Source organism: Uloborus diversus, unplaced genomic scaffold (assembly GCF_026930045.1).
Source record: "Uloborus diversus isolate 005 unplaced genomic scaffold, Udiv.v.3.1 scaffold_213, whole genome shotgun sequence".
NCBI lineage: Eukaryota > Metazoa > Arthropoda > Arachnida > Araneae > Uloboridae > Uloborus > Uloborus diversus.
This window is the reverse complement of record NW_026558366.1, coordinates 87,079-111,932: the sequence shown is the minus strand read 5'-3', so window position 1 is coordinate 111,932 and position 24,854 is coordinate 87,079. Positions and strand designations below refer to the sequence as shown.

The 24,854-nt window shown below is 31.1% G+C and overlaps 1 protein-coding gene across 1 annotated transcript in view; it reads left to right on the top strand.

Moving 5' to 3' along the window:
• The window catches only part of LOC129233152 (kinesin-like protein KIF11), a 116,605-nt gene that overhangs the window by 71,532 nt on the left and 20,219 nt on the right, over positions 1-24,854 (top strand). Inside the window, exons 16-20 of the mRNA XM_054867221.1 lie at positions 5,530-5,658; positions 11,094-11,261; positions 21,954-22,019; positions 22,992-23,050; positions 24,442-24,535. Of these exons, the coding sequence (XP_054723196.1) occupies positions 5,530-5,658; positions 11,094-11,261; positions 21,954-22,019; positions 22,992-23,050; positions 24,442-24,535 (516 nt within the window). The remainder of the gene's footprint in view (positions 1-5,529; positions 5,659-11,093; positions 11,262-21,953; positions 22,020-22,991; positions 23,051-24,441; positions 24,536-24,854) is intronic.

Below are 24,854 nucleotides of genomic sequence, written 5' to 3'. Positions count from 1 at the left end.
ATTTGGGGGGTATTTATGGTTTTTAGGGGGTGGGTCCTTGCTCTTAGGGGGGCACCCTTGTATTTAAGATGCTAATTTGCATCTTTAGAGAGAGTTTGCATCTTTAGAGAGAGTGAATCTGTTTTCTGGAATTAAAGTAAAATTTTCAGTTGATTATTTTAGCATAAGTTTATTAATTTGTTAACTGGGTTGCCCACCTAGGAAGGGAGTGTTTTAGGGGTATTTTCTCTTTTTTTTGGGGGGGGGGCTTTCTATTTGGGGGGTATTTATGGTTTTTAGGGGGTGGGCCCCTGCTCTTAGGGGGGGGACACCCTTGTATTTAAGATGCTAATTTGTATCTTTAGAGAAAATGTACCTTTATTTCTGGAATTAAAGTAAAATTTTAAGTTGATTATTTAAGTTTATTTGTTTATTTTTTCAATCAAACTGGTCCTGTTTTAATATTTTCTTTTTTAACTTGTATGTTAGAAAAATTTTACACGTGTATTATCTGTAATAAAAATGATTTCAAAGCAAAGTTTTATTTCTTGTTATTTCTAAATTGGAAACAAGAAAATGTATTACTTTATGATGAAGTTTAAAAAAATTGCTACACTTCATGCAAATCTAATAACAAATACGACTCATTATACGACCTTTAAGATTTCAACTATGAATAATTAAAAGTTTAAACCATGTGTACATAACATAAAGAATTAATTTTTGCCGAAAGTCTCTTTCGAAAAAATCTGTCGAAATAAAACAATGTTTTGATGTTTCATTTTATATATAGCACAATTTCTAAATTAAAATATAGAGGCTCTAAAAAAGTATATTTGAATGTACTTAACATGTTTTTAAAGAAATGATATGTGGAACGAGTTTGATTTATTGTTTTGAAACGGCGTTGTAGAAAAATATGCAAACATGCAATGCAATCGAAATGCCGGATATCCGAATCCGGCAGGTAAGGGTGCATCGGATATCCGGTATCAGGTATCCGGCAGAATCACTATCCGGTGCATCCCTAGTTTCGTGGCACTTGGCAAATGTTGTTGACACCAACCTCTAAAACCTTTTTATCACTTTATTGTATTTAGCCAAAAAAAAATTTTTACAGTAGTAAATTACTTCTATTCAGGTTTTAATCCAAATAATTATTCCCACAAGGACAAAACTGCACTCTCTGTTAGTCATAACTGGGCTGTTGATATATTTCATGAAGTTCTGTCTTAGCCCTGACTTAAGTGCGCAGGCCGAGGAGTCAGTCACCTTTCTCACCTTTAGTCACCTTTTGAAAATTTGGTTACTTTTAGTCACTTTTTGCAACTTTTGTCACCTTTCTCACCTTTTTTGAAATGTGTCTTAGGAATTTTTTTTTTAAATAATTAAATCTTTGAAAAGTATCTGAATGGTAGCTTTAACAGTGAAATTAATTTAAAAAATAGCCTTAAATATGCCCCCCCCCACCTTGTTGTTTAAGAAAAATAGCTATGCTATCAGGGAATTTTTTTATCGCTTGCAATTGCACCCTATGAGCAGAACCAGTCTTTCTATCCCTTCTACAGATGGACTTGCTCCTTATTTTTGGGAATGTTTGTTAAAAGAAGCATGTTTATCCTATTATACTTTGAGCTTTGATGAAACTACCAATGTCAAAGACAAAAAAGAACTGCAACGAACAACAAAATATTGGTCTGAAAGCCAATGTTGCATCACAACAAGGCATCTCAAAACTTTCTTCTTGGGCAAGGCAGTTGGTGAAATTTCAATTGAGAAGCTATGTGAAGCACTTACCGAGAGTAATTATCCATGAATAAATGTCTCATGCTTTCCTTTGGATGGTCCTTATGTTAATAAAAAGGTTTTTAGGTTGTTTGTCACTATTATCCTTGAGACATGAGAAAAAAGCCTAATAAATATTAGTACTTGCAGTATTCATACAATGCATAATACGTATGTCAAAGCATTGCAGTATTTAGGTGAAGAAGCATCTGAACTTCTTCTTAGTACTTATAGCTATTTTGATGGTTGGCCTTTCCGTTAGGAGGACTTCGAAGAAGTGCAAGCTCAACTAAATACACCTCTTCACAAGTTCCTGAAACACACAATTACCCATTGGCTTACTCTTGGACCTGCAGCAAACAGATTACTGGAACAGTGAGATGCTCTTCAGTATTATTTTTTTAAACATGTGCCTTTGAAAAAGAATTCAGCTATGCAACACAGATCATATAAAGCTGTTGCAAATGTTTTAAAAAGACCTTCTATAAAAGCTGAGCTGCATTTTATCTTTTCATCTGCTGATTTGTTTATGCAGTTCACGAAATGCTTTCAATGCCAAGCACCTATGATACACAAATTGTACCAAGAAATAGAGACCATTGTTCAAACTTTTATGGCTCGAGTTATAAAAGCCTCTGTCATAAAGAAAGTTGATTTTTCAAACGTAAACACGGATAAACTGTTTGCAGTTGGTAACAGACTACCTCTTAAAGATCTCGTTGTTAGTGGATAGGTGACAGATGAACTGTCAAAACTGAAAGAAAATGAAAAGTTTATGATTTTAAGAGGTGTTAAAAAGCATTGTGTGACTGCATGCAAGTATGTAATAGAAAAAAGTTGCATATCAAACGGGTTACTGGAAAGTTTCAAATTTTTGGATCCAAAAGAGAGAAGTAAATCTAGAAGCTGTAAGGATTTGATAAAGATTACCAAAATCATGCCTTTTAATGTTCCACTCGATAGGTTGCAAGATGAATGGAAACTTTTGCAGCTGGAAAAAGATGATGAAGCATCCAAAAACAAAACCATTGATATCTACTGGCAGCAACACATTTCAAAAAAGGACTCAACTTCCAATGTTCTAAAGTTTCCCAATGTTTCTAAGGTGATAAAAGCTTCACTTGCATTATCACATGGTGATGCTGACATTGAAAGACTATTTTCCATTTCAAAGCATCTTTTTGGTGAAAATAAGACAGCAAGGACTGAAAGATTTTTAAACAGCATACTTATAGTTAAAGACGCTGTAAAAGAATATCCTCATTTGCTTTCTTTACCAATTGGTCCAGAAATGATTAAATGTGCACAACAAGCACACACAAATTACACAACATACATGGAGGAATGTAAAAGGAAAAAGGATTTGGAATTGAAACAGAAGCAAAAAGAAGAGCAAAAAAGAAAGGATTGTGAAGAAGAAACTAAGAAAATGGAAAAAAAATTAAAACATCTATTGAAAGTGAAACTGTAGAAATCTTTACAAAAAGCATACAGGCTATTTCGGTCAGTAAAAAGGGATAATCCTTTTCTGTTTTTTGAGTTCTTAACAAATTGCTTTTGGTCACCTTTTAGTTACTTTTTTTGTCACCTTTTAGTCACTTTTTTGTCACCTTTTAGTCACCTTTGTTTTCAAATTTGTCACCTTTCTCACTTTTTTCAAAAGCCATCAGCAGTCCTCGGCCTGAGTGCGTTAACTTACTGCTTAAGACCTAGATAGTAATAATGTCTTAGATTTTTCATAGATGTTTAAAGAGAAACAAAGTTCCCACGAGTCCTTTAAAGTGCTTTATTTCAGTGATCTGTTGCAAAGGCCTCTTTCAAGTGCTATATTTTGAACAAAAATTCTTTTTTCTATGATATATCTCTCTCTCTCTCTCTCAAATTTCAAAGCCCATTGTTTATTTTTTTTGATTTAATTTAATATTTTAATGAATTACTAAAGAAAATTGCTCTTTGTGACTTATGAATTGATATTTTCTGTTCTTTTTCGAAAAAAATATTTTTTGAATATTTTTTTTAAAGCTTTCCCTGCTACTGTTTTGTTTTAATTGCTCAGGAAAACTAGTCGTTCATGTTTCAGTTTGATTGACAATTATTTCAAATTTCAATAATTGTACACTTACCAGCTTTTTTGCATGAGCATGATTACCAACTACTCCACATTTTGGAGGGTTTCTCTGCAATAACAGACACTCTGCAAAGAAATTTGCTTTCCATTTTTCAATGAAATTCGTTAAACAAGCATTTTCAAGCAATCATATAAATGCCTTTCTTTTCTGATGTGATGTTTCTGTCAGGGATTTTAGCTGATGCACATATCCTTCTTTTCCTGGTCCCAACTTCCAAACCTTTATTATTCAATGTTCTCTGTTTTTATTATATATATATATATTTTTAACAATTTAAAGTGGCATACATCTGATTATGAAAAATTGAAGTTGTTAATACTCAGAGGAATTAGTTAGATAATTTTTTTATGAATTAAATACTAATAATTATTTTTATGTGGATTTTTTAAATGATTATCAAAATACTAGCATAAACCTCAGATAAATTTTTTTAATGATTTTTATACACAATATGAATGCAAAATGCTTCTTAAAATGTTTGTTCTTTTTTGCATTTATGCTGTGTATTCATGATTTTTTCATTTCATTTTATTAAACTTTATAATTTTTATATTTGTCTTATTTCTTACTGAGATCTTCAGGAACTAGGTATAAATCCTGATAATAAATCATAAAGTACAAAAATCTCATGGTTTACCAAGAACCCGAAGAAACATTCTGGTTAGAAAAAAATTGGGTGCTTAAAAGTGCTTAATTTTAATTTCCAGTTTGGCGAGGGACCCCTGGAGAAAGTTTTGCTTCAAAAACACTTTTGGCTAATAGATTTTGAAAACTATCAAATTATTTTATATAGAATGTTTTGTCATTGTAAGATTTAACTCTCTTAAAGTTTAGTGTTCCCCCCCCCCTTTTTTTCCCCTTCAAAACTTGCTATTGGGGCATTCCACGGTATTTTTGACATTTATGTAGAGTCTGTAACGTGACCTTTTTTGCCGTAACTTTTTAATTTACTGTTTGATTAGCATATTATTTTATTTTGATCTTTTCCTACCAACACATCATCTAATATTAAAATAATTTGCAAATCAAACGGTAAATGAAAAAGTTATGGCGAAAAAAGATCACGTTACGGACTCTACATAATGTCAAAAATACCATGGAATGCCCCTATTACTTGCTAAATAATTAAAATATTTTTTTGAAAATCTCTTTAAAATACAACCTTGTTATTTTTAATGTGCCTTCAGAAATCTTATTCACATCTCCCTAATCAGTTTTTTGAGCTTCAAGTGAGCATCAGAAAGTAGTAAGTATGTATTACTGTATATCATTTTATTTGCATTAAGTCTATTTTTAATTTTTATAGTCACATAGCTGCAGAAAAGATCTGCTTGTTTCATAATAACTTCTGGTTTATTTTAAAAAAAAAACTTTTTTTTCCTTCTGTGTTTTGAACACAAATCTCCCCCTTTTTTCACTTGAAGCAGTTGGCATGTTGGATATGATAAATTTCAAAAAATATGTTTGTTCAAATCAGTAATATATATATATTTTATACTTTCAAGTATATGTTTATGGTTAATTTCAAAGAAAATTATTAAAAATAACTCAAAACTATTTTGCTCATTTGAGTACCAGAAACTTGTTTTCATTCATTTGCCCTTTTGTTAATTGATTTATATCCCTCTTTAATCAGGATGCACTGCTGGAAAAGCAAAATTTATTTATGAAAGAAAAATTCCCTCAGCTTATTAACAACTTAAATGAAATGAATAATGAAGTGATCTCTTGGTTTTCTCAGATTCATCAGCAGTTATTACAAAAGGTATGTTTATTTTGTGTGTTCTTAAATTATTTTAGGTTCATGAAATCTAGAAAAAATCTCATTGCCAACCAATCTATAAAAATGAAACAGAATATATGTGGACGTTTCTACAAATCCAGTTTACTTCAGATCTAGATCAAATTTGGCATGGAGATACTTGAGTACCTGAGAAGGAACGTTGGGGGGTTTCAAATGCCAAAAAAAGAACCGAACTGTTGGATTTTTAATTTTAGTACCTGAAAATGGCTTTTTCTGCTCGAAATAATTATCTGAGTGTCCTGATTTTATCCTGATTCCAAAGCTCACGAAAAATACCTCTGAAATAGATTTACTTCCTTCAGATTTCAAAAAAAAAAAAAAAAATAAGGCTGTAAAATCACCAGGAGAAAAGTTATAATCAGTTTTAAGTCTGAGAAAATCAATATAAAATCTTAAATTTGTTGTCTGCCTCAAACTCAGTTTTGATTAGCATGAATGAAATTATTGAGAAGAAAAATCTGTTGCCATTTTTTCCTCGACTATGAACAAATAAAATTCTTGCTTTTGGTTTGAATATTTTCCTGTTATGGGGGCATTTGAAAATGTTCCTTTTTGGTTATTTTCCCACGATCTGTTGGAAAAATTTTCAGATAAATATAAAATTTTTTTTTGCTTGTTTAAACCTACCTGATCGTTGAACAGGCGTCACTTGATGTAACTTTTATTTTCAAGCTAGACTGTGCAAAGCCAGGCAATGCAGCTAGTCTTATGCATAAAAATGCAATGTCCAGATGTTTGTAACCGCTAAACTCAAGAAGTAATAGATGGATTTACTTGAAATTTTAACATGATGTTCCTTTTGTGTGAAAGAGTAACCATAAAAATTTTTTATTCCCTAAATTCCAAATATTTTGCAATGATTCATTAAAAACATTTATTTCTGACTAATGATTTATGGAGCTTCTGTGTTGATTGCATTATGAAATAAATGTAAAGAACTGCTTGTTGTTGTACGAGGAACAAAATTATGTATTTCTTACCAAAAAGAAATTTTTTCAGTGTTCCCTCACAGTTGTCATATTAAAAAAAATTTCCAAACATTAGATATGCACCAAATCATTTAGTTAACAAAGAAGACATTGTAAAACTAAATGAAATCTCTGAACTAATATTGATTTCACTATAAGTCGACTCTGGATAGCTCAATGTCTTATAACTCGAATATTCCTATACCTCGAATTTTCAGTCGGTCATTAAATAATTTAGCGTTTTGAAAACAAATTTTGTCTTTATCTTGAGTGCCTTTTAAGGCAAAGTTTTTTTTCATCGTACGAAATTTTTGTTTTCATCTTATGCATAAACGTGCAACCAAAATGAGAAAAAATAAGTCTTTTTTCTTTTAATACATTGCTTTGTTTATGAGCTTGTTTGAGGGGGATAATCTATCTACAATATTGCTCGTTAATGCACAGTGTTGATAGATTGTGTGAAAAGTAGCCGATTGGGCTTTTTTTTATCGTGGCTGACAACTAAAATTTTATTGCCGACTAATCTTAGAAGGACATTAATTTTTTACAAAAATTGAAAAATGTAGGCTTTATTTCTTGATGACTCAAATAATCGTGTCTTTAGGACGAAAGACATTTAAGAGCAATGCAAACTGAAGAAAAAATTTACATCTTTTACACAGAGAATAAAGCCCATACACTTGTTTACCCGTGGACGTTTCAATTTACTTAGAGATAAAACTGTCTGTATTCCATTGTAGATTACAACCCACAAGTGTCAATTATCTTCCTTTTTCATGCACAGATGTACTAATAGCATAAGAAATTGAACCTACAACAGAAGCAGTAGTTAAAACTGCTTTAAGAGCTGTGATTTTGTAACAGCAATGATAATGTAGCTAAAATCACAGATGAATGAGAACATTTTGAAACCTTTGTTGATGTAGACTGGGCGAAAAAACTGATTACTTGAACATTGAGGAAAATGTAACTATGTGTGAGTCAGCTTGTGCAGATTTTGATAAAGAATCTTTACAACCTCCAACTAATCAGCAAGTATCATATTTTACAATTGTTTTGTTGCAGTACCTGGAAAATTCCGAAAACGTGAGTTAGTAGAATTGCTTTAATAAACTTAGTAACATTTTAAAATGTGTTTTAAAAAAAAATGATAACAGTCAATAACTTTTTGTTCGAAAGTATCTGAATAAAATTTTCTCTGTAAAGATATTTTTTGTAGCACTAATAATTAATTTTATAAAAACAATAAATATTATAGTCTATCAATTATGCACCATTCTGGAAAAAGGAAATAAAAATTGCTCTTTCATAAGCTAAAAAAGGAACTTCTTATAACTAGGAATACTGATTGCTCAAATATTTTAGCTGGTTCCTTGGGACTCATGAGTTATCGAGAATTGACTGTTCATTGTGGACGAGTTTAAAAAAAAATGCAATAGATGAAAGTTTAATGCTTGTCCCTTGATTATAATACTTGTTAGTTCCTCCGGACTTGAAAGAATCTTCTCAATTTAAATATTGATAATATTGTAAATTAATTGTACTTTGGTTAGCATTTAATTGTTTTTCCTCTGCATTTTCTATTGTATGTCAGTAGTTTTCTTTCAACTTATTAAAGGGGTTTTAACTGGTTTCGACCAGTGATTTTGACTGCCTCAGCAGAAGCTTTGCAACCTCGTTTTATACATACATTAAATGGTTGTGATTGACTACTGCAATTTTCTTCTTTAGAAATCATTTATCGTTTTGTGAGGTTGCGTAAGGCCCATTGTGTATTCAGAAGAAAAAATTTACATCTTTTACATAGAGAATAAAGCCCATACACTTGTTTACCCGCGGACGTTTCAATTTACTTAGAGATAAAACTGTCTGTATTCCATTGTAGATTACAACCCACAAGTGTCAATTATCTTCCTTTTTCATGCACAAATGTACTAATAGCACTCTGCGGCAAAAAAAAACCCCCTTCAAAATGCTTCTGACATTTCATTGGCTGGTTCTTTTGTAAACTGACCCCCTGAATCCAAATATGACCTCCGTTTCCCCCTATAAGTACCAATTTTTTTTAAAGGCCCCCCCCCCCAAGTTTGTTTTCAATTTTCCTTAGTTTCAGTAGTTTTAGAGCAATTATTCTTTTCCAATGTTAAAGGAGCTTTATATTAACTGCTAACGTAGTTTGGCGGGCAAGGGAGGTTCAAGATCATGGACACCGATAGCAAAAAGGGGGACTTGGGGGGTATACCCCCACAAAATATTAGAAAAATCACGAAAAACGACCTTTTTAGTCTGCTTTTTCAAAAAAGATGTTTTTTAAAAAAAATTCGGTGCAGAATGAAAGTATAAGACTTGTTTCTATGACTCCCATGTCCAAAAAAATTTTCGCCATGTAAAAAAAAATTGAAAAAAAAAAAAACTAGTGAATGTCGCAAGTTGCATATGATTTGAATCTCAGGTCTTCATTTAAAAAGACATTCTTCTGGCTGATTCTTATGTAAAATAACCCCTTGTTTCCAAATACGACCACCTTCCCCCCCCATCATGCCCCCTTTACAATATTGGAGGTGGATATTCTCCCCAAGTCTCCCTTTTTGTTATCAGTGTTTATAATTTTGAACATTGAGCCTTTCTTGCCCTCCAAAACAATGTTAGAGGTTAATATAATGTTCCTTTCTCCCCCGAAGGAAAATAATAAATCTAAAATTAAAGAAAATTTTTTAAAAAAGGGAGCTTTTCTACAAAAATTGGCATGTGTAGGGGAAAACGGAGATTATATTTGGATTCAGGTGGTCAATTTGCTGAAGGCTAAGCCGGAATAGCCTCAGAAGCATTTGAGAGTTTTTTGCTGCTTAGTGTGTTTGGGGGGGGGGGGGAATGCACCTCAAGTTTTCCTTTTTGCTACATATGCATACGATTTTGAGCTTTGCACATCTGTAGTCATTCAGAATAATGTTTATGGTTATTGTAATGCTCTTTTTCCCCTCTAAATTAAAAAAAAAGGCTCTGATTCAGAGGGAAGGGGGTTCTAAAAAGGGGGTGTGATGGGGGGAAAGGTGAGTGTATTTGTAAACAAGGTCATTTTACATAAGAATCAGCCAGAAGAATGTCTTTAAATGAAGACCTGCAATTCAACTCGTATGCAACTTGCGACATTCACGTGATATTTTTTTTTTTAAAGTTTTTTCTTTATATCGTGAAAATTTTTTTGGACAGGGGAGTCATAGAAACGAGTCTTATACTCTCATTCTGCACCGAATTTTTTTTAAAAAAGCAGAATAAAAAGATCGTTTTCATGATTGTTCTAATACTTTGGAGGGTACCCTCCCAAATCCCCCTTTTTGCTATCGGTGACTGTGATCTTGAACTTTGAAACTCACTTGCCGGCCAAAACTATGTTAGCAGTTAATATAAAGCTCCTTTAATCTTTGAAAGAAAAAAAAATTGCTCTGAAACTAAGGAAAATTGAAAAAAACTTGGGGGCCTCTTTTTAAAAAATGGTACGTTTAGTTGGAAAATGGAGGTCATATTCAGATTCAGGGGGTCATTTTACATAAGAATGAACCGGCAAAATGTCAGAAGCATTTTGAAGGTTTTTTTTTTTTGCCGCTCAGTGTAATTAGATCACCATGTGTATATTAGCAGTAATAGTTAGTAGTAATATTTTTTAAATGTAGGTAAACATTTCTCCTTTTTTTCACAGTATCATTTATTCATGGTTGTTTGGCATAGCGACTAATACAAACATATTGTGAATTTTGACATTTCGTATTCAACTGCAGTACTGTTTATTTTTGGAATATGCTGCCATTCAGAAATTACAATTCAAAAGGGAAAAAATACCATTGAAACTTTCTCCCTCCATATTATAAAACAGACATTGCTTTAGTGTATTTTTCAAATAAATATTTTGGTAGATCTTGCTCAGGTCAAATAATGGTTAGAACTATCATATATGTTGATAATTTTTTTGCAATCTATGCTAACTGAAATGCAAAATAATTGAAAGGGATATTTATTATAAATAAACTGTATTTTTTATCTTAGTAGTGAAATCTTTTGTTAAAAATTTAAAATTTTATTTTTTATGTGTTTTTTTTTAATAAATACAATAATATAATGACAATTTGAAAAAAAAATCTTTGGTCCAAAAGTTTTACAGTAACATAAAATGTGATTTAATTTCAAACTAAAACTTTAATGATGTCATTGAATTGTAAATAAAGATATATTTTATTCAACTCATTAAGGACTTGATGTACAATACAATACTTTACAAAACTTCAAAAAATCTTCTGCTTTTTAGCCAAACACATAGAGTTAATCAACAAAATGTTAACTCACTCTCATTTTTCCAAACCTATTGTTTTCCCTGCAAGAAATGTTGAATTACGACTCTGCTTTATTAATATATAGCTTATTTTTTCTCAATAGATTGATATTCAGAAAAGCATTGCTGACCAGCGCACAAAAATTCAAAGAAGTTTATTATCTTCAATACAGGAATCCATAAATTTATTTCACACTGAACATGAAGAATTATTACAGATCATGCATGAAAAAACATCTGAAATTTCCACAAGTCAAAGTAATCTTGAAGAGGTATGTTGAAATTTATTCTTACATGAAAGTATTTTTGTCTTCTACTCGGCAGTTTTTTAGAAGTACAAGCATTTGTTTTTTAAAAAAAAGTGAGATTACTTGTTTACTATTGTACAAGGGTTTGTACACTCTTAAACAGACTTAAGAAGTGCTTGAAAACTTCAATAAAGTTTTAAAACCTTGAAAATGTTTGAAAGGTTTCTTAGTGTTGGAATTCTTTTGAAAATCATTGGATTGGGCTTAAAAATTTTCAAAAATATCCAAGCAGTGCAATTTTTTGAACATGTGTTCAATGTGCAGTATTGCAAAAAAGTGTTCAATGTGCAGTATTGCAAAAAATTGCTTCTTGTGTTTAAGATTTCAATCCTTTTGCTTCTTGTAAATATTTTGATATATTTAACAATCGGAAGTTATTCCCTCATATGCTACCTTAGATTAGCTTATTTTTAGTTTAATTTCAGTAAATAATGGACAAATTTATTTTTGGAACCATGGCAACATTGAATTTATTCAGACAGGGTTCGTACGGGTCATGGAAATCCTGGAAAGTCATGGAAAAAAAATAACAGAATTTCAGACCTGGAAAAGTCATGGAAAATTGAAATTTTCATTGAAAGTCATGGAAATTTATTTCAAGTCATGGAAAAATGTCCTGGACCAAGAGAAAGGAACAGTAACTAAAGGAGCATTAGAAATCTTGAGTGATTTAACAATATAGCACATAAAAGCTATTAAAAGTGGAAAATTGAGCGATCCAAAAATCAAATCTGAGTTTTGAAATCTCATTGCATTCACTTCTGTTGCAGCCGCTTGCCATTTTTTGCGATGTGATTTTACTGCCTGGACGTCATTTATTTTGAATTTTCTGTTATTTTCAACACTTCTTATGTATCATAATCTGTCGTAGCAAAATTTCACATTCTTAGTTTTGCCACGCCCACTCAAAAAAAAGCAATTCAGTTGCACATGAGTTCGATTCCATCAATTTTAAGAACTTAATTATTAAATTTTTCAGAGTTTATCTTGATTTGTTGAATGTTTTGGAAAATATGTCGGGAATTAATCATGTTCTGAAATTTCTGTACCTATTAATTTATATGCATTTGAAAATGCAAATTAGTAAACAAAACAAATATACTTTTGAATCAGAAGATTGGTTCATTACTGAATGGGTTTTTCAAAAAAGATCTGGTTTGGATACATAAAGAACTAAACTATGTGGCTTTACTTTAAAGAACCAAAATACTGTCAAGTTATGTGGATGATTAAAGGCACTGTTGACACTAAAAGGTAACTTTTGAGGCAAATTTATTGAAACTTAAAGATGACTCATTCAACCTTTGTCCCATTCAATATCATTCTGCCTGTTTTTAAAAAGAATCATACATTTAAGCATCATCATATTTGCTTCACTGCATTTTTACTTGACTTAAATTTATATGATAAAGACAAATAAGAATAGTTTAGTTTTTTAAGTGTGCACTTATATTTTTTCCACAACGAGTAAGTGCTTCAATGAGGCTGTGGGATATTTTGCTAATACTCATTTCCAAATATTACCAAATTTGAAATTAAATAGTGCTATTCTCTTCGTGTAACGAGGTCATGAAAATTTTCATTGAAGTCATGAAAAAGTCTTGGAAAAGTCATGGAATTTTTTCATCCAAATAGAGTATGAACCCTGTTCAGACTTGGCGGAAAATTGCTTCTCAGGTTTAAGATTTCAATATTTTTGCGTCATCTAAATATTTTAATATTTTGGGCAATCTTATGTTATTTTCACATATGCTACCTTAGATTGGCATATTTTATAAATTCTTTTAGTTAATAAGCCTATTTTGGGGAACATCATTGAAGGTTTTTGCAACATTTTGGTTCTAAGCACTCGTAGGGCACTGAAGGGTATGATCGCTGTTTTCAAACAACGGGACAAACTGGAATTCTCAAAAGTATTGTGAAAGATTTTTTGCATTACAAAATTAGGAATCATCAGTTTTGTAACAATTAAAAAACAGAAAAGAATACATTAAGAAGCATTTAGTGGAATGAAAAAGAGAGAACGAAAAAGTAGCAACAATTTCGTTACAGTAATTTCTCAACAGGGTTCATACCCTTTAGGCAGAAAAAAATTCAAGCACTTTTCAAGTACTTTTCAAGGTAAAAAATTTTGTTTTCAAGGCAATATCATAAATTTGTACTAAAAATATTGTATGCAGATTTCATTTACTACAAACACATAGAAATAAGGCAATAATACAAAAAAGTATAGGAAAGCAAAATTGCTTTTTCTACAACGAGAGACGCTTTGATGAAAGATCTACTGCGTTGAAAGTTTTTCTGAAAATGTTTGAAAAGTTTGGTCATAAAAAGAAGCAGATACCCAGAGGTTTAATTTTGAGGTTTTTCAAAGGTTGCCGCAGTCAGAGGTTTGTATATTTTCTAGAATCAGCAAATTAATACTTAAAAAAAAAACCTTTCATAAGTGCTTTTAACTTTTATGGGAAGAAACTAAAATACCCAAGTTCAATGGCATTGCCAGAGAGGAGTTTTTGAAGTCACTCCCCCCCCCTGGGATTCAACATTTATTTCCAATATCTATACAGTGGTTTATTATAATATAAGGGCGGCTAGGACAAAAACACTACCCAGAAAGTTATTTCAGTTTTCACTATTAAGTTCTAAAAATATTAGGTTTGCAAATCATTTATAAGTATGCAAATCAATTATTCGTATGTATTTATTAGCTGTTCAGACAATAAGGCATTTCAACTGTCCTCGAGTAAATTTAAAAATTAGGAAGTAAGAAAAGTTTATGAAAGTCCACAGTTCAGTCTCTACACCTCAAAATATACAAAAGCAGCTTAAGCAGTGATAAATACTCTGAATGCAAACTTGAGCCTATTCAGCTTTCATTGATTAACTTGCAATAGACAATAAATGTGCAAGTTCAGATTTATAGAGCCATATTTCGAAATTGAAAAGATTCACAAGAAGTTGACATATATTATGACAAAAGTAGTTTTATTTTGGGAAAAAATGGGTTATTGTTGAAATTAGAATTTAAATTTAGAAAGGCAATAATATTCAGGTGATTTGTGAGTTCATAAAAAATTACCTGAAAGTTTCAAAGAGCAAAATGGGGCGAGGGGGGGGGGGAAATAATTTTTAAAACTAAGACCCCTATTATTTGAATATACATATGTACAACAACAACTTTTGCTATGCATACAATTCATAAAATAGTTTATTAAGTCAAAATATTTTGCATAGAAATACCACGCCCAGTGCCTGTTGATAACCAGCAACAGGCACTGGGCCTAGCTAGGCTTGTACTGGTCAATTTATTAGATCCAAATGAAGATGAATGACCCTCCTTAAGCTATCTACCCCTTTGCTGATTAAAGCCTCTTTCGGTAAGCTCCAAGTACCCACAACCTTAATAAAGTAGTAATTTTGAACATTTGAGGAAAAGGGGAAAATTGGAGATATAGGAAGGTAAAAGCATAAAAACGAACACTACTGGATTTCAAGTGAATAATCATAACACAACCACCCCTGTTATACACCTTATTTATTTTAGCAGACATAAAAAAATGATGTACTTATAAATAAAATTATATAAATCAACTTTATATTTAAAATACAAACTTTAAGTTAATTTGTTAGGTGCTCAACTGCTGAAATTTAAATTTTTTAAAAAAAAATCTGCTATGACCAAAAATTAGGTAAAGATAATCATTCAAAATTGCAAAAATAAATTAGCAAATAATTAAACAAGACCAAGGTAATAAATTCTTGAACTCTTTAGCTTATTTTATTTTTTATTTTAATAACTAATCTGATGTAGCAGTGTCAAAATAACTACTAACTGCCAAAAATATAAAAATATTTACAAAATGCAAAAGGATTGAAATCTCAAACAAGGGAAGCAAATTTTCGCGAATTAAGTTTAATGTTGTCATGTTTCCCATAAAATAAACTTATATTTTACTGAAATTAAACATAAAATATGCTAATCGACGGTAGCAAATATGAAAATAACATCCGATTAGTGAATATATTTAAATATTTGCAAGATGCAAAAAGATTGAAATTTCATACACGAGAAGCAATTTTTCGCAAAGTCTGAGTTCGTTCGACGTGGCATGTTTCCCATGAAATAAATTTATTTGTTTTTTATTAAAATTAAACAAAAAATATACTAATCTAAGGTAGCATATGCGAAACTAACATTTGATTAGCCAAAATATTTAAATATTTGCAGGATGCAAAAAGATTGAAATTTCAAACACAAGAGCAATTTTCCGCGAAACCCGAGTAAGGTCAATGTTGTCATGGTTTCCAAATTAATTTCTTTGTTAATTAATGAAATTAAACAAAAAATAAACTAATCTAAGGTACCATATGTCAAAATATCTTTCGGTTGTAAAAAACATCAAAATATTTACAAGATGCAAAAGGATTGAAATCCCAAACACGGAAGCAATTTTTCGCGATGTTGCATACTGAACACATGTTCAGAAAATTGCATTGGTGAAATACTTTTTTAAAACTTCTAAGCACAATTCGTTGATTTTTGAGAGAATTTAAGCACTAAGAAACTTTTTCAAGGTTTTAAAACTTTTTCAAGGTTTTCAAGCACTTGAAAATGAACTTTTTTTTTCAAGCACTTTTCAAGGTTTTTCAAGGGCGTACGAACCCTGCTCAAAGAAACACCTCAGCGTTTATGTGTTTGAAAGTTTTTCTTAAAGTTAAAAAGTCTTTCTGCCGATGTGGCATTTATGATCCACTCTTTTTTTCATATCCTCAATTTTAGCCCAGCTCTTTTAAGAAAATAGACTACTAAAAAAAGTTTAAAAAAAAATTAGTCAATATTTTATATTTTATTTACAACTGAATGTGTAAAAATGTTCCTTCAAAAAGAAGAATCAATATATTTATTTGTAATTGCTAAGTTATTCATTTTAAGTGTAGAATTTTTTAATTATCTAAAGCAGTGAACCAAGGGATATTTTGTCAGGGGCGTCTTTTTCCTGGTTTTTTAAGGAGGGGAGGGGGGACAAACAACCCCAGTAGAAGTATTTGTAGTAGTACTATAATCATGATAGAGTGGGAAACTGATGTAAATTAGACCCAAAAAAAGTTTTTTTTTAAATTTGTAATTGCCATATATCATTACCCCCAAGAACAACCATAAGAGTCATTCCATTTCAAATCAGGCAGGCAGGTATGAAAAGTGTCATATGACCATCACCGATTTTTTTGAAAAAAATACAGTAGTTACAACTAAGGGACATATGAAATATCCCAAAAGGATTTTGCAAGAAAAATTTTTTTTCTTCAGTTACTGCCTATTAAAATTCTGAACAAAATCCGCCATTTTGGAAAAAACTGGCAAAACACTCCATTTCAAATGGACATTATTTCAAAAGTGTTTAACCTATTTGAATAATTCTTTTTTCTAAAAACAAATAAGGACCCATATATCCTCTAGACATCGTTTTTGAAAGTTTAGTTAGGTTTTTTGATAAAGAAAAAAAATCATTTTTGTTGCGAAAAAAACTGCATTTTTACCGATTTTATGATTTTTTTTCTCCATGAAAAAAAAGTTTTTTTTACTAAACGGAGATGGCAGTCTAAAGCCCTAATATGATAGTTTCATAACATATTTTATTATAATCCTTGGATGCATACAGACTCGAGAATAAAATTTGAAATTTTGAAAATTTTCAAAAATTAGCGATTTTTGAAGTGATTTTACTCAAAAAACCCATTTTTTAAAAATCTAAAAATTGGCTCATTTGAACCCCATATAATGCTTAACAAGTGGGTAGACACCGCATCCCGTATTTTTTCCCATAAAATGTTTTATGATTTTTTGAAAGTGACCTTATCGCCCATGGCATGCATGTAAAATAAAAATTTCTAATAATTTCAGTAGCTGAAATTCTGGTTATATTAATGCCTAATAACTACAATAAAGGTGCCCTTTATCAGGAACAACTAAAATCTTACTAACTTTTAATAATATATTAGTAACAAACCGCTGTTGATGACCTAGTCAATTCGTCTTTTTGTAAGACTGTGTGTAGCCTTTAAATAGAAGAGCCTTTGGTGATTATATTAATTATTAATAGTTACGATAATGATGTACTTTATCAGAAACAGTAAAAATCTATATTTTTTTTTATAAATATTAGTTTATTTTGTCTCCAAAGCTATGCATTCACCGTTACTTTCATATACAGCAACGAGTCATATTTTTTCTCTTTCAATTCTCTTTCTCTTCAACTCAATTACGCGACAGGGGAAACCATCAAAGGGAAGAACAATACAATGCATTTAAAACGATTAACTTTAATTTCGTGCTTTGGTTGACATTGGCGAATGTTGTCACATAATTTTTGGATCCTACCTCGTATGATTACTTTTATACGTAAGAATATGTATACTAAATTCATACCGCAAAACTCACTTGTAGTTTAAGAATTTAAAAAGCCCACTGTTTTATGAGAGAAATAATTAATTGAACATGGTTGTAATTTGAGGTAACCAAACAGATCTCACCAAAGGTAGCTATTATAGCCAGGGATCCAATTTCTAACAAAAGAAGGTCAGGATCCCTGTAGTCTTCAGAACATTTTAATGCTTAAGTGGCCTGAATTCGGTCAAAAATACAAAACTTTGAGTGAAACAAATAAGGAAGTATGGGATCTCAGCTCCCATAACAATTAGGCGCTAATCAGCAGAAAAATATATTCATTTAACAAAGTACAAAAAGACGAATTGACTGGGTCATCAGAAGCGGTTTGATACTGCTACATTATTAAAAGTTAGTAAGATTTTAGTTGTTCCTGATACAGGGCACCTTTATTGTAGTTATTAGGCATTAATATAACCAGAATTTCAGTTACTGAAATTATTAGAATTTTTTATTTTACATGCATGCCATGGGCGATAAGGTCACTTTCAAAAAATCATAAAACATTTTATGGGAAAAAATACGGGATGCGGTGTCTACCCACTTGTTAAGCATTATATGGGGTTCAAATGAGCCAATTTTTAGATTTTTAAAAAATGGGTTTTTTGAGTAAAATCACTTCAAAAATCACTAATTTTTGAAAATTTTCAAAATTTCAAATTTTATTTCCGAGGCTGTATGCATCCAAGGATTATATTAAAATATGTTATGAAACTATCATATAAGGGCTTTAGACTGCCATCTCCGTTTAGTAAAAAAACCTTTTTTTCATGGAGAAAAAAAAATCATAAAATCGATAAAAATGCAGTTTTTTCGCGACAAATATGATTTTTTTTCTTTATCAAAAAACCTAACTAAACTTTCAAAAACGATGTCTAGAGGATATATGGGTCCTTATTTATTTTTAGAAAAAAGAATTATTCAAATAGGTTAAATACTTTTGAAATAAATGTCCATTTGAAATGGAGTGTTTTGCCGGGTTTTTTTCCAAAATGGCGGATTTTGTACAGAATTTTAATAGGCTGTAACTGAAGAAAAAAATTTTTTCTTGCAAAATCCTTTTGGGATATTTCATATGTCCCTTAGTTGTAACTACTGTATTTTTTTCAAAAAAATCGGTGATGGTCATGTGACAGACCCTGCCTGATCTGAAATGGAATGGCTCATAACTGAATTAACAATAAAGAAATGGTGTTAGAGGTATCTCCACCTCCACAATTTAGACATGAAGATGAAGGGAAGGAAAATTTTTAGTCACTTAGGTACAAGTGATAAATGCCAGTGGACTTTTGGGCATGCACATTTATTATACTTCTCACTTATTCAATAGGTCTGAATGTCATGAGGCATTGAACCCAATATCCATCAATCCTCAGAGTGACCTTTAAGATCTCCTCAGCTACGATTTAAACGAAATTATATAGTGGTGCAAACATACCTTTGAAACTAAACCATATAAATTTTCAGCTTCCTAGAGCCAAATTCTGAGAATATAGGATCAATAAAAAAAGGGGGGGGGGAGAGGGCTTCAAAATGGCCATCAGCTTTGTAAAACAAATTGCAGTGTTTAGCGCGGTTCCTCCATTGGAGGCCATTTTGAAGCTCACTTTTTTTTTCTCTCTTTTTAAGGTATCTTAGATCCTCATGATTTGTATCTTGGAAGCGGAAAATTTGCATAGGTTAGTTTCAAAGCTCTCTAAAATGTCTTCATTATTAGAGACGATTGGATGGGGACTACCAGGTCACGTGACATGGAATAAGTCTATGCTGCTTTGTGTTTGCAGCAATTTTACGCACCTTTACTACCTGTTTCCTGCCAATACCAGCTCGACTCAGTTTAAATGATAGCAAACCTTTCTTGCCTGCTGTGATGTCCTTTTGCAAAAAATTTTGGGCATTTATACAGGGTAGCTATTTTGTCCACTTTTTTGTAAAAAATCCGGGACGCCGGAAGAAATCCTGAGATAACATATATATATATATATATATATATATATATATATATACACATATATATATATATATATATATATATATATATATATCAACGCACAGCCAAAACCGCTGAAGCTTCAGACTTGAAATTTGGCAGGCATGTCCGCATGATTACAAAAGTAACCACTAAGAAAGGATTTTTCGAAATCTCAATTAGTTCGGGAGAAATTAATTAAAACCCCTTAATTTCTGCGAAATTAAAAACCTGTCATTGAAATTCAAATCCCTTATTTTCGAAGGCTTTCCTCCATTCAAATCATTATTCAGTACTTCATCTCAACTTTTGGTCGATAGCGAACTATAAATTTGATATTGTTTTTGTTTCTCACGTGATTCTTCGAGGCTTTTCTCAAGTCAAATCATAATGTTTCTGTCTTTTGCTTTTATTTTTTCAAAACTAGAAACGAAGTTTTTAAGAACATCATCATAGGCGGACTATCCTTTTGAATTTAGAAGAGTGCAGTTTCCTGTTAAAGTTTGCTTTGCAATAACCATTAATAAGTCACAAGGACAGACATTAAAAGTAGCAGGGATCGATTTAAGAGAAGACTTTTTTTCACACGACCAATGTTATGTAGCTTGCTTCAAAGCCAGTTCATCAAGCAGTTTAATAATTTTAGCACCAGAAAAAAAAACTAAAAATGTTGTATACAAAGAAGTTCTATCTTAAACATAGGTATAACAATAAAATGTGGATGACCTGTGTTTGCAAAGATAATCAATACTTTAAAAGGATCGTTAATAACAGTTAAAGATCGGTTAAGGACAAGGGCATATATATATAAGGAGTCCAGGGGTCTCGGAATCTTCCCAAAATTTGAAAAAGTTATAGGTAATAAGTAATTATTATAGGGGATTTTCAAAACTAGATGCACCAAGCACTGTTAACCCCTGCTAATTCCATTACCCGAGCAATGCCGGGTACGGGAATGCTAGTACATACATAAATTTATTGTTATGGTGTAATAATATTAGTATATTATTCTAACACATTTTCTATTATGAATTAATCATTTAATTAAAATAGAATCATTAGCTTTAGAAGTTCATAAATCTAAAAAAAATAATTACACATTGGTGCAGCTAATTTTAGATCATAATTTACTTAAAAGTAATAAAATTTAACGTGAATAAATGTGTGAACTCCAGCAGGTAGCGTTCATTGTTGACTTTTTTTGTTTCTTCATTCTCCTGAAATGACACAGTCTTACCAGTAATATAGTTAAGTTGCCAGATCAAGTTTAGCCTTGTCACAATAGAGCCTTTCCCTGCATGTTAAATATTACCAAAATATATTATCAAATTATCATGCCGTGGTACGAGTTTCATTGTTGAAACACGCGGGTTTCTCGATCATTGGCTGTTATATATATATATGAGTATTGTGTTGCAAAAATAATTGTTTAGTAAATCGCAGTTATGATATTGTAAAAAGGGTCAGCCACATTCACAAGTGATGTCATGCCTTGAGGTGGAAACGAGCTCATGAAATTGTGACAAGGGGAAGAGAGAGGGTGACAAAAAGTGACATCATCCAGTTATAACAATATGTTTATAAAAAAATATGACATGTGACAAGAGGAGTAATAAGGTGAGGTGTAACATGTTGTGACAAAGGGGTCAAATATGATGAATAAAAGTGTGACATCATTTAAGGACAGCCCATTAATGCTCCTTCAAAATCTCATTTTACTCCTTCAAAACTCCTTCAATTTATTTATGAATTTGAGTGTGAACTCTGCACACACACTCATGATTGCAAAAAAACATAATTTTAATTCCAGGTGTCAAAATTCAAATTTTCTTTTTTGTGCAATAAATTCTACCTTTGAAATCCATAAAACTAGACCTAGCTTGTACAAATTTTTGTCATCCCACTTATTTTTTCTTATTGTTCTTGATCCGTTAGTGGCATTTTTTTTTAAATGAAACTTTGAGGGTTTTTAAGAAAAGCTTTTACAGACTTTATTTTAAAGGATTAGCTTAAAATCTGCTTATTTAAAAAGTTTTGCAATTTAATCTTTTGAGAAACTTTCTATTAAACTTATTATTTATGTATTTAGTAATGAATGGTGCAAAGTAATTTTGATCATTGCATGCATATGTTTTATTGAAAATATCTCATCTTTATACACTTATTTTATTTAGCCTTAATTAATTTCCAAATAAGTAAAATAGTGACAGTACAAACCAAATTTTTATTTTATATTTATTAGGATGTGGAGAAAGCTTTTGAAATCATTCGTAAAAGTATTAGGAAAACAAAAGAGGATGCTTCAAAGGTATTTGCCCTTCATTATGTCTTTTTTGTAGTAATTTTTAGTAACTTTAAAATGTAAACAAATATTTATGCTGAAACAGGCAGTTCCAGATTTCAACTGAAATAGAAATCAATCTGCATTTGGCAAGCTGTTTGGTCTTTTATGGAATCCATTTATGTTAGTTAGTCACATTAAACTTTCTTCAAAATTTTCAGGGAAATAAAAATGGAATGTGTGGTCAAATGTGTTAAATCTAGTACATAATTTTACCCTCTTAAGCAGCAGGACCATGTCGACTCAAGGTTTAACTCCATATACCAGCCAGACTATACTTATGCTTTCTGCCAGGAGAGTTAATTAATGAATAAAATCTTATCTGTCAAAATCAAGATACAGCCTTTATGAACCAATTTATTAAAAATGTATTTCTTACTTGTATTATTTAAAACTAGCAAAGATACCCCGCGTTACCTGGGTCAGTAATAATTATGAGAAACAATCGCTACTGTCATTTGTTATCTGTTTTAAATGGAAGAACTCAAAATGCACCGCTTTGAAGTGATTAAAAATAAAGTTTCTTCCTTACCCATAAAAGTAAAATAGCAATAAGTATAAATAAAATAGTAAAAAAACAAAATAGTATTCTTTTAGAAACAAAAGCACAACATTTAAGGGCATACAAATTTGAAGAACTTCCAAAATATAGAATTAAACTTTACTTGTTTAAAAAAATTTATCAGTTTTTTTTTTTTTTTTTTTTGAATATTGTGTCAAACTATCTTTATATGGCTACTAGCTTTTGTTATTTTGAGAAATTTCAAATATTGTGGGTTTTTGGCACAATTTGAAATGTTACCAAATTTGCAGTAATCGTTTTGAAATACCTTGGATAATGCTCCCCTTTTTAAAACTGTCTTACTAATTTTCGTCAAAAATATTGTCGCCAAATACTAAAAATACAACTAAAATTGGTGTATCTTTTTAAAATTTCAGATTGAAGAAGTTAATGTTAGTTTAAGAAGCTCTGCCACAGCATTGAAAGCTACTAAGAAGTAACTTTTATTTTCTTACTTTGTAACTCACTGGAAATATCATATAATTCATTCTATTTTTAATAATGAGATGAATGTTCAAATTAATGTTTTTTTCTTTTGTGCCACTAGTCCTAATAATTATCATGCATGTGCTATTAAAAAGATTCTGAATTATGTTATTTACACAGAGCAGCATTTTGCGTTCATTTAAAATAGTATTATTGCAACTTTAGAAACAGGGTTGACATTTTGCCGGTAGATACTGGTTATATCCAGTGAAAACTGGCAGAAACTAAAAAAATACTTTTAATAACTCTAAAAATTTCTTCATGACATTTATGTACGTAAACTAAGAAATGTGAACTCCATTTAATACTTTTTGAAAATAATACTCATTGCTCTTGATTTAGTTCAGAAAAGGTTCAATTGCAGATGCTTGTAACATTTGGATTAAAAGAAGTGATATATGGATTTAAAGAGGCAGTGCCTGATTATCATTTGCTTGCATATTTGTTTCATTCAAGCTGTTTGGGATTAAATTATCACTTGCTCAAGATTAAAGTGCCCAAAATTTACTTGCAAATATTAATCCAGATTTTGTACCCTATATCATGGTTTTGCGAAACGAATAGGCCATATTTCCTGAAACATTTACCAGCAACTACATTCTAGTCCAGTAAAAAAAATGCAGTAAGTGAGAGCTCTGCTTCTTCCTTAATGGCAATACCTGCTCCTGCTGCTAGATGAGAATCTTCTCAAATTTCTCATTTGTGCAAAATAAATTTTGATATCATTAATGTTTTAAAACCTAACCGAAACTTATCTTCTGTTAGATCCTACAGCTATTTAAAAACTGATACAAAAGAACATTTATCTGCTCTAAAATCTGACACAAAAGCCCCGTTCACATAGATCTTTTCTAACCTGAAGAAAAACCGAAATGCTTTTAACTTTCCCGGGTAAATGTGGATCTTTCTTCCTCCTGCTTTCGACTGGAGTAAATGCAGAGGTTTAACCCGAATGTATCTAGCAAAACGAGTTCGTTTACTAGCTGGATATAGCCGCTAAGGAGGCTGGATAAAAACCACTTTCTTGGATTTCAGGGTTCAAGCTCTTTTCGCATGTAAACGGTGAATTCTCCATCTTTTTTTTTTTTGAGCTGGAGCAGAGAAAAGCAAGCGACAAAAGTCTCCTGTGAACACGGCTCAAGTGTGTAAGACCTGAGGAAACACCGGCTATTACTCTCAATTTTTCATAACCACCTGCTTTACTGCAGAGTTTTTAATTGCATGTTAGAAGTTTGCATTAGTTATTATTTAGTTAAATGTAATAAATAGCAATGTTTCATGACAATTCAGGATATAGTTTAATCTACATACTAAATATAATTTTTCTCTTTTTTTTTGCAGTCCAGTAGAGGAAATACTACAGACAGTAAACGATACTTGTGAGAGTAATACAAAATCTAGATCTGAATTATCTAGTGTAATAGACTCAAATAAAGTAAGTGTTTCAAACACATTGGTAATTTAAACTTATTGTATTGATTAATGGCTGACTGTATGATATTGTAAACTGTGTAAGTAAAAGTAATTCATACAAGAGTGAAGTTTTTCCTGGGTAACCTTAGAATTCCAGGGTTTTTTGAGCAACGAATTCCACTATTTAAAAAAAAAAAATCATGAGAAATCATCAAAGCTGTTGTCCATACTGCTGGAAAAAAACGTATGGTTTCTAATCCAAGAAGGTCAAATGATCATGAGCTACCGAGTGTTGGTAAACGAAAGTGGTAAAATCCTTTGTTGTCTTCCCCAATGAAAAG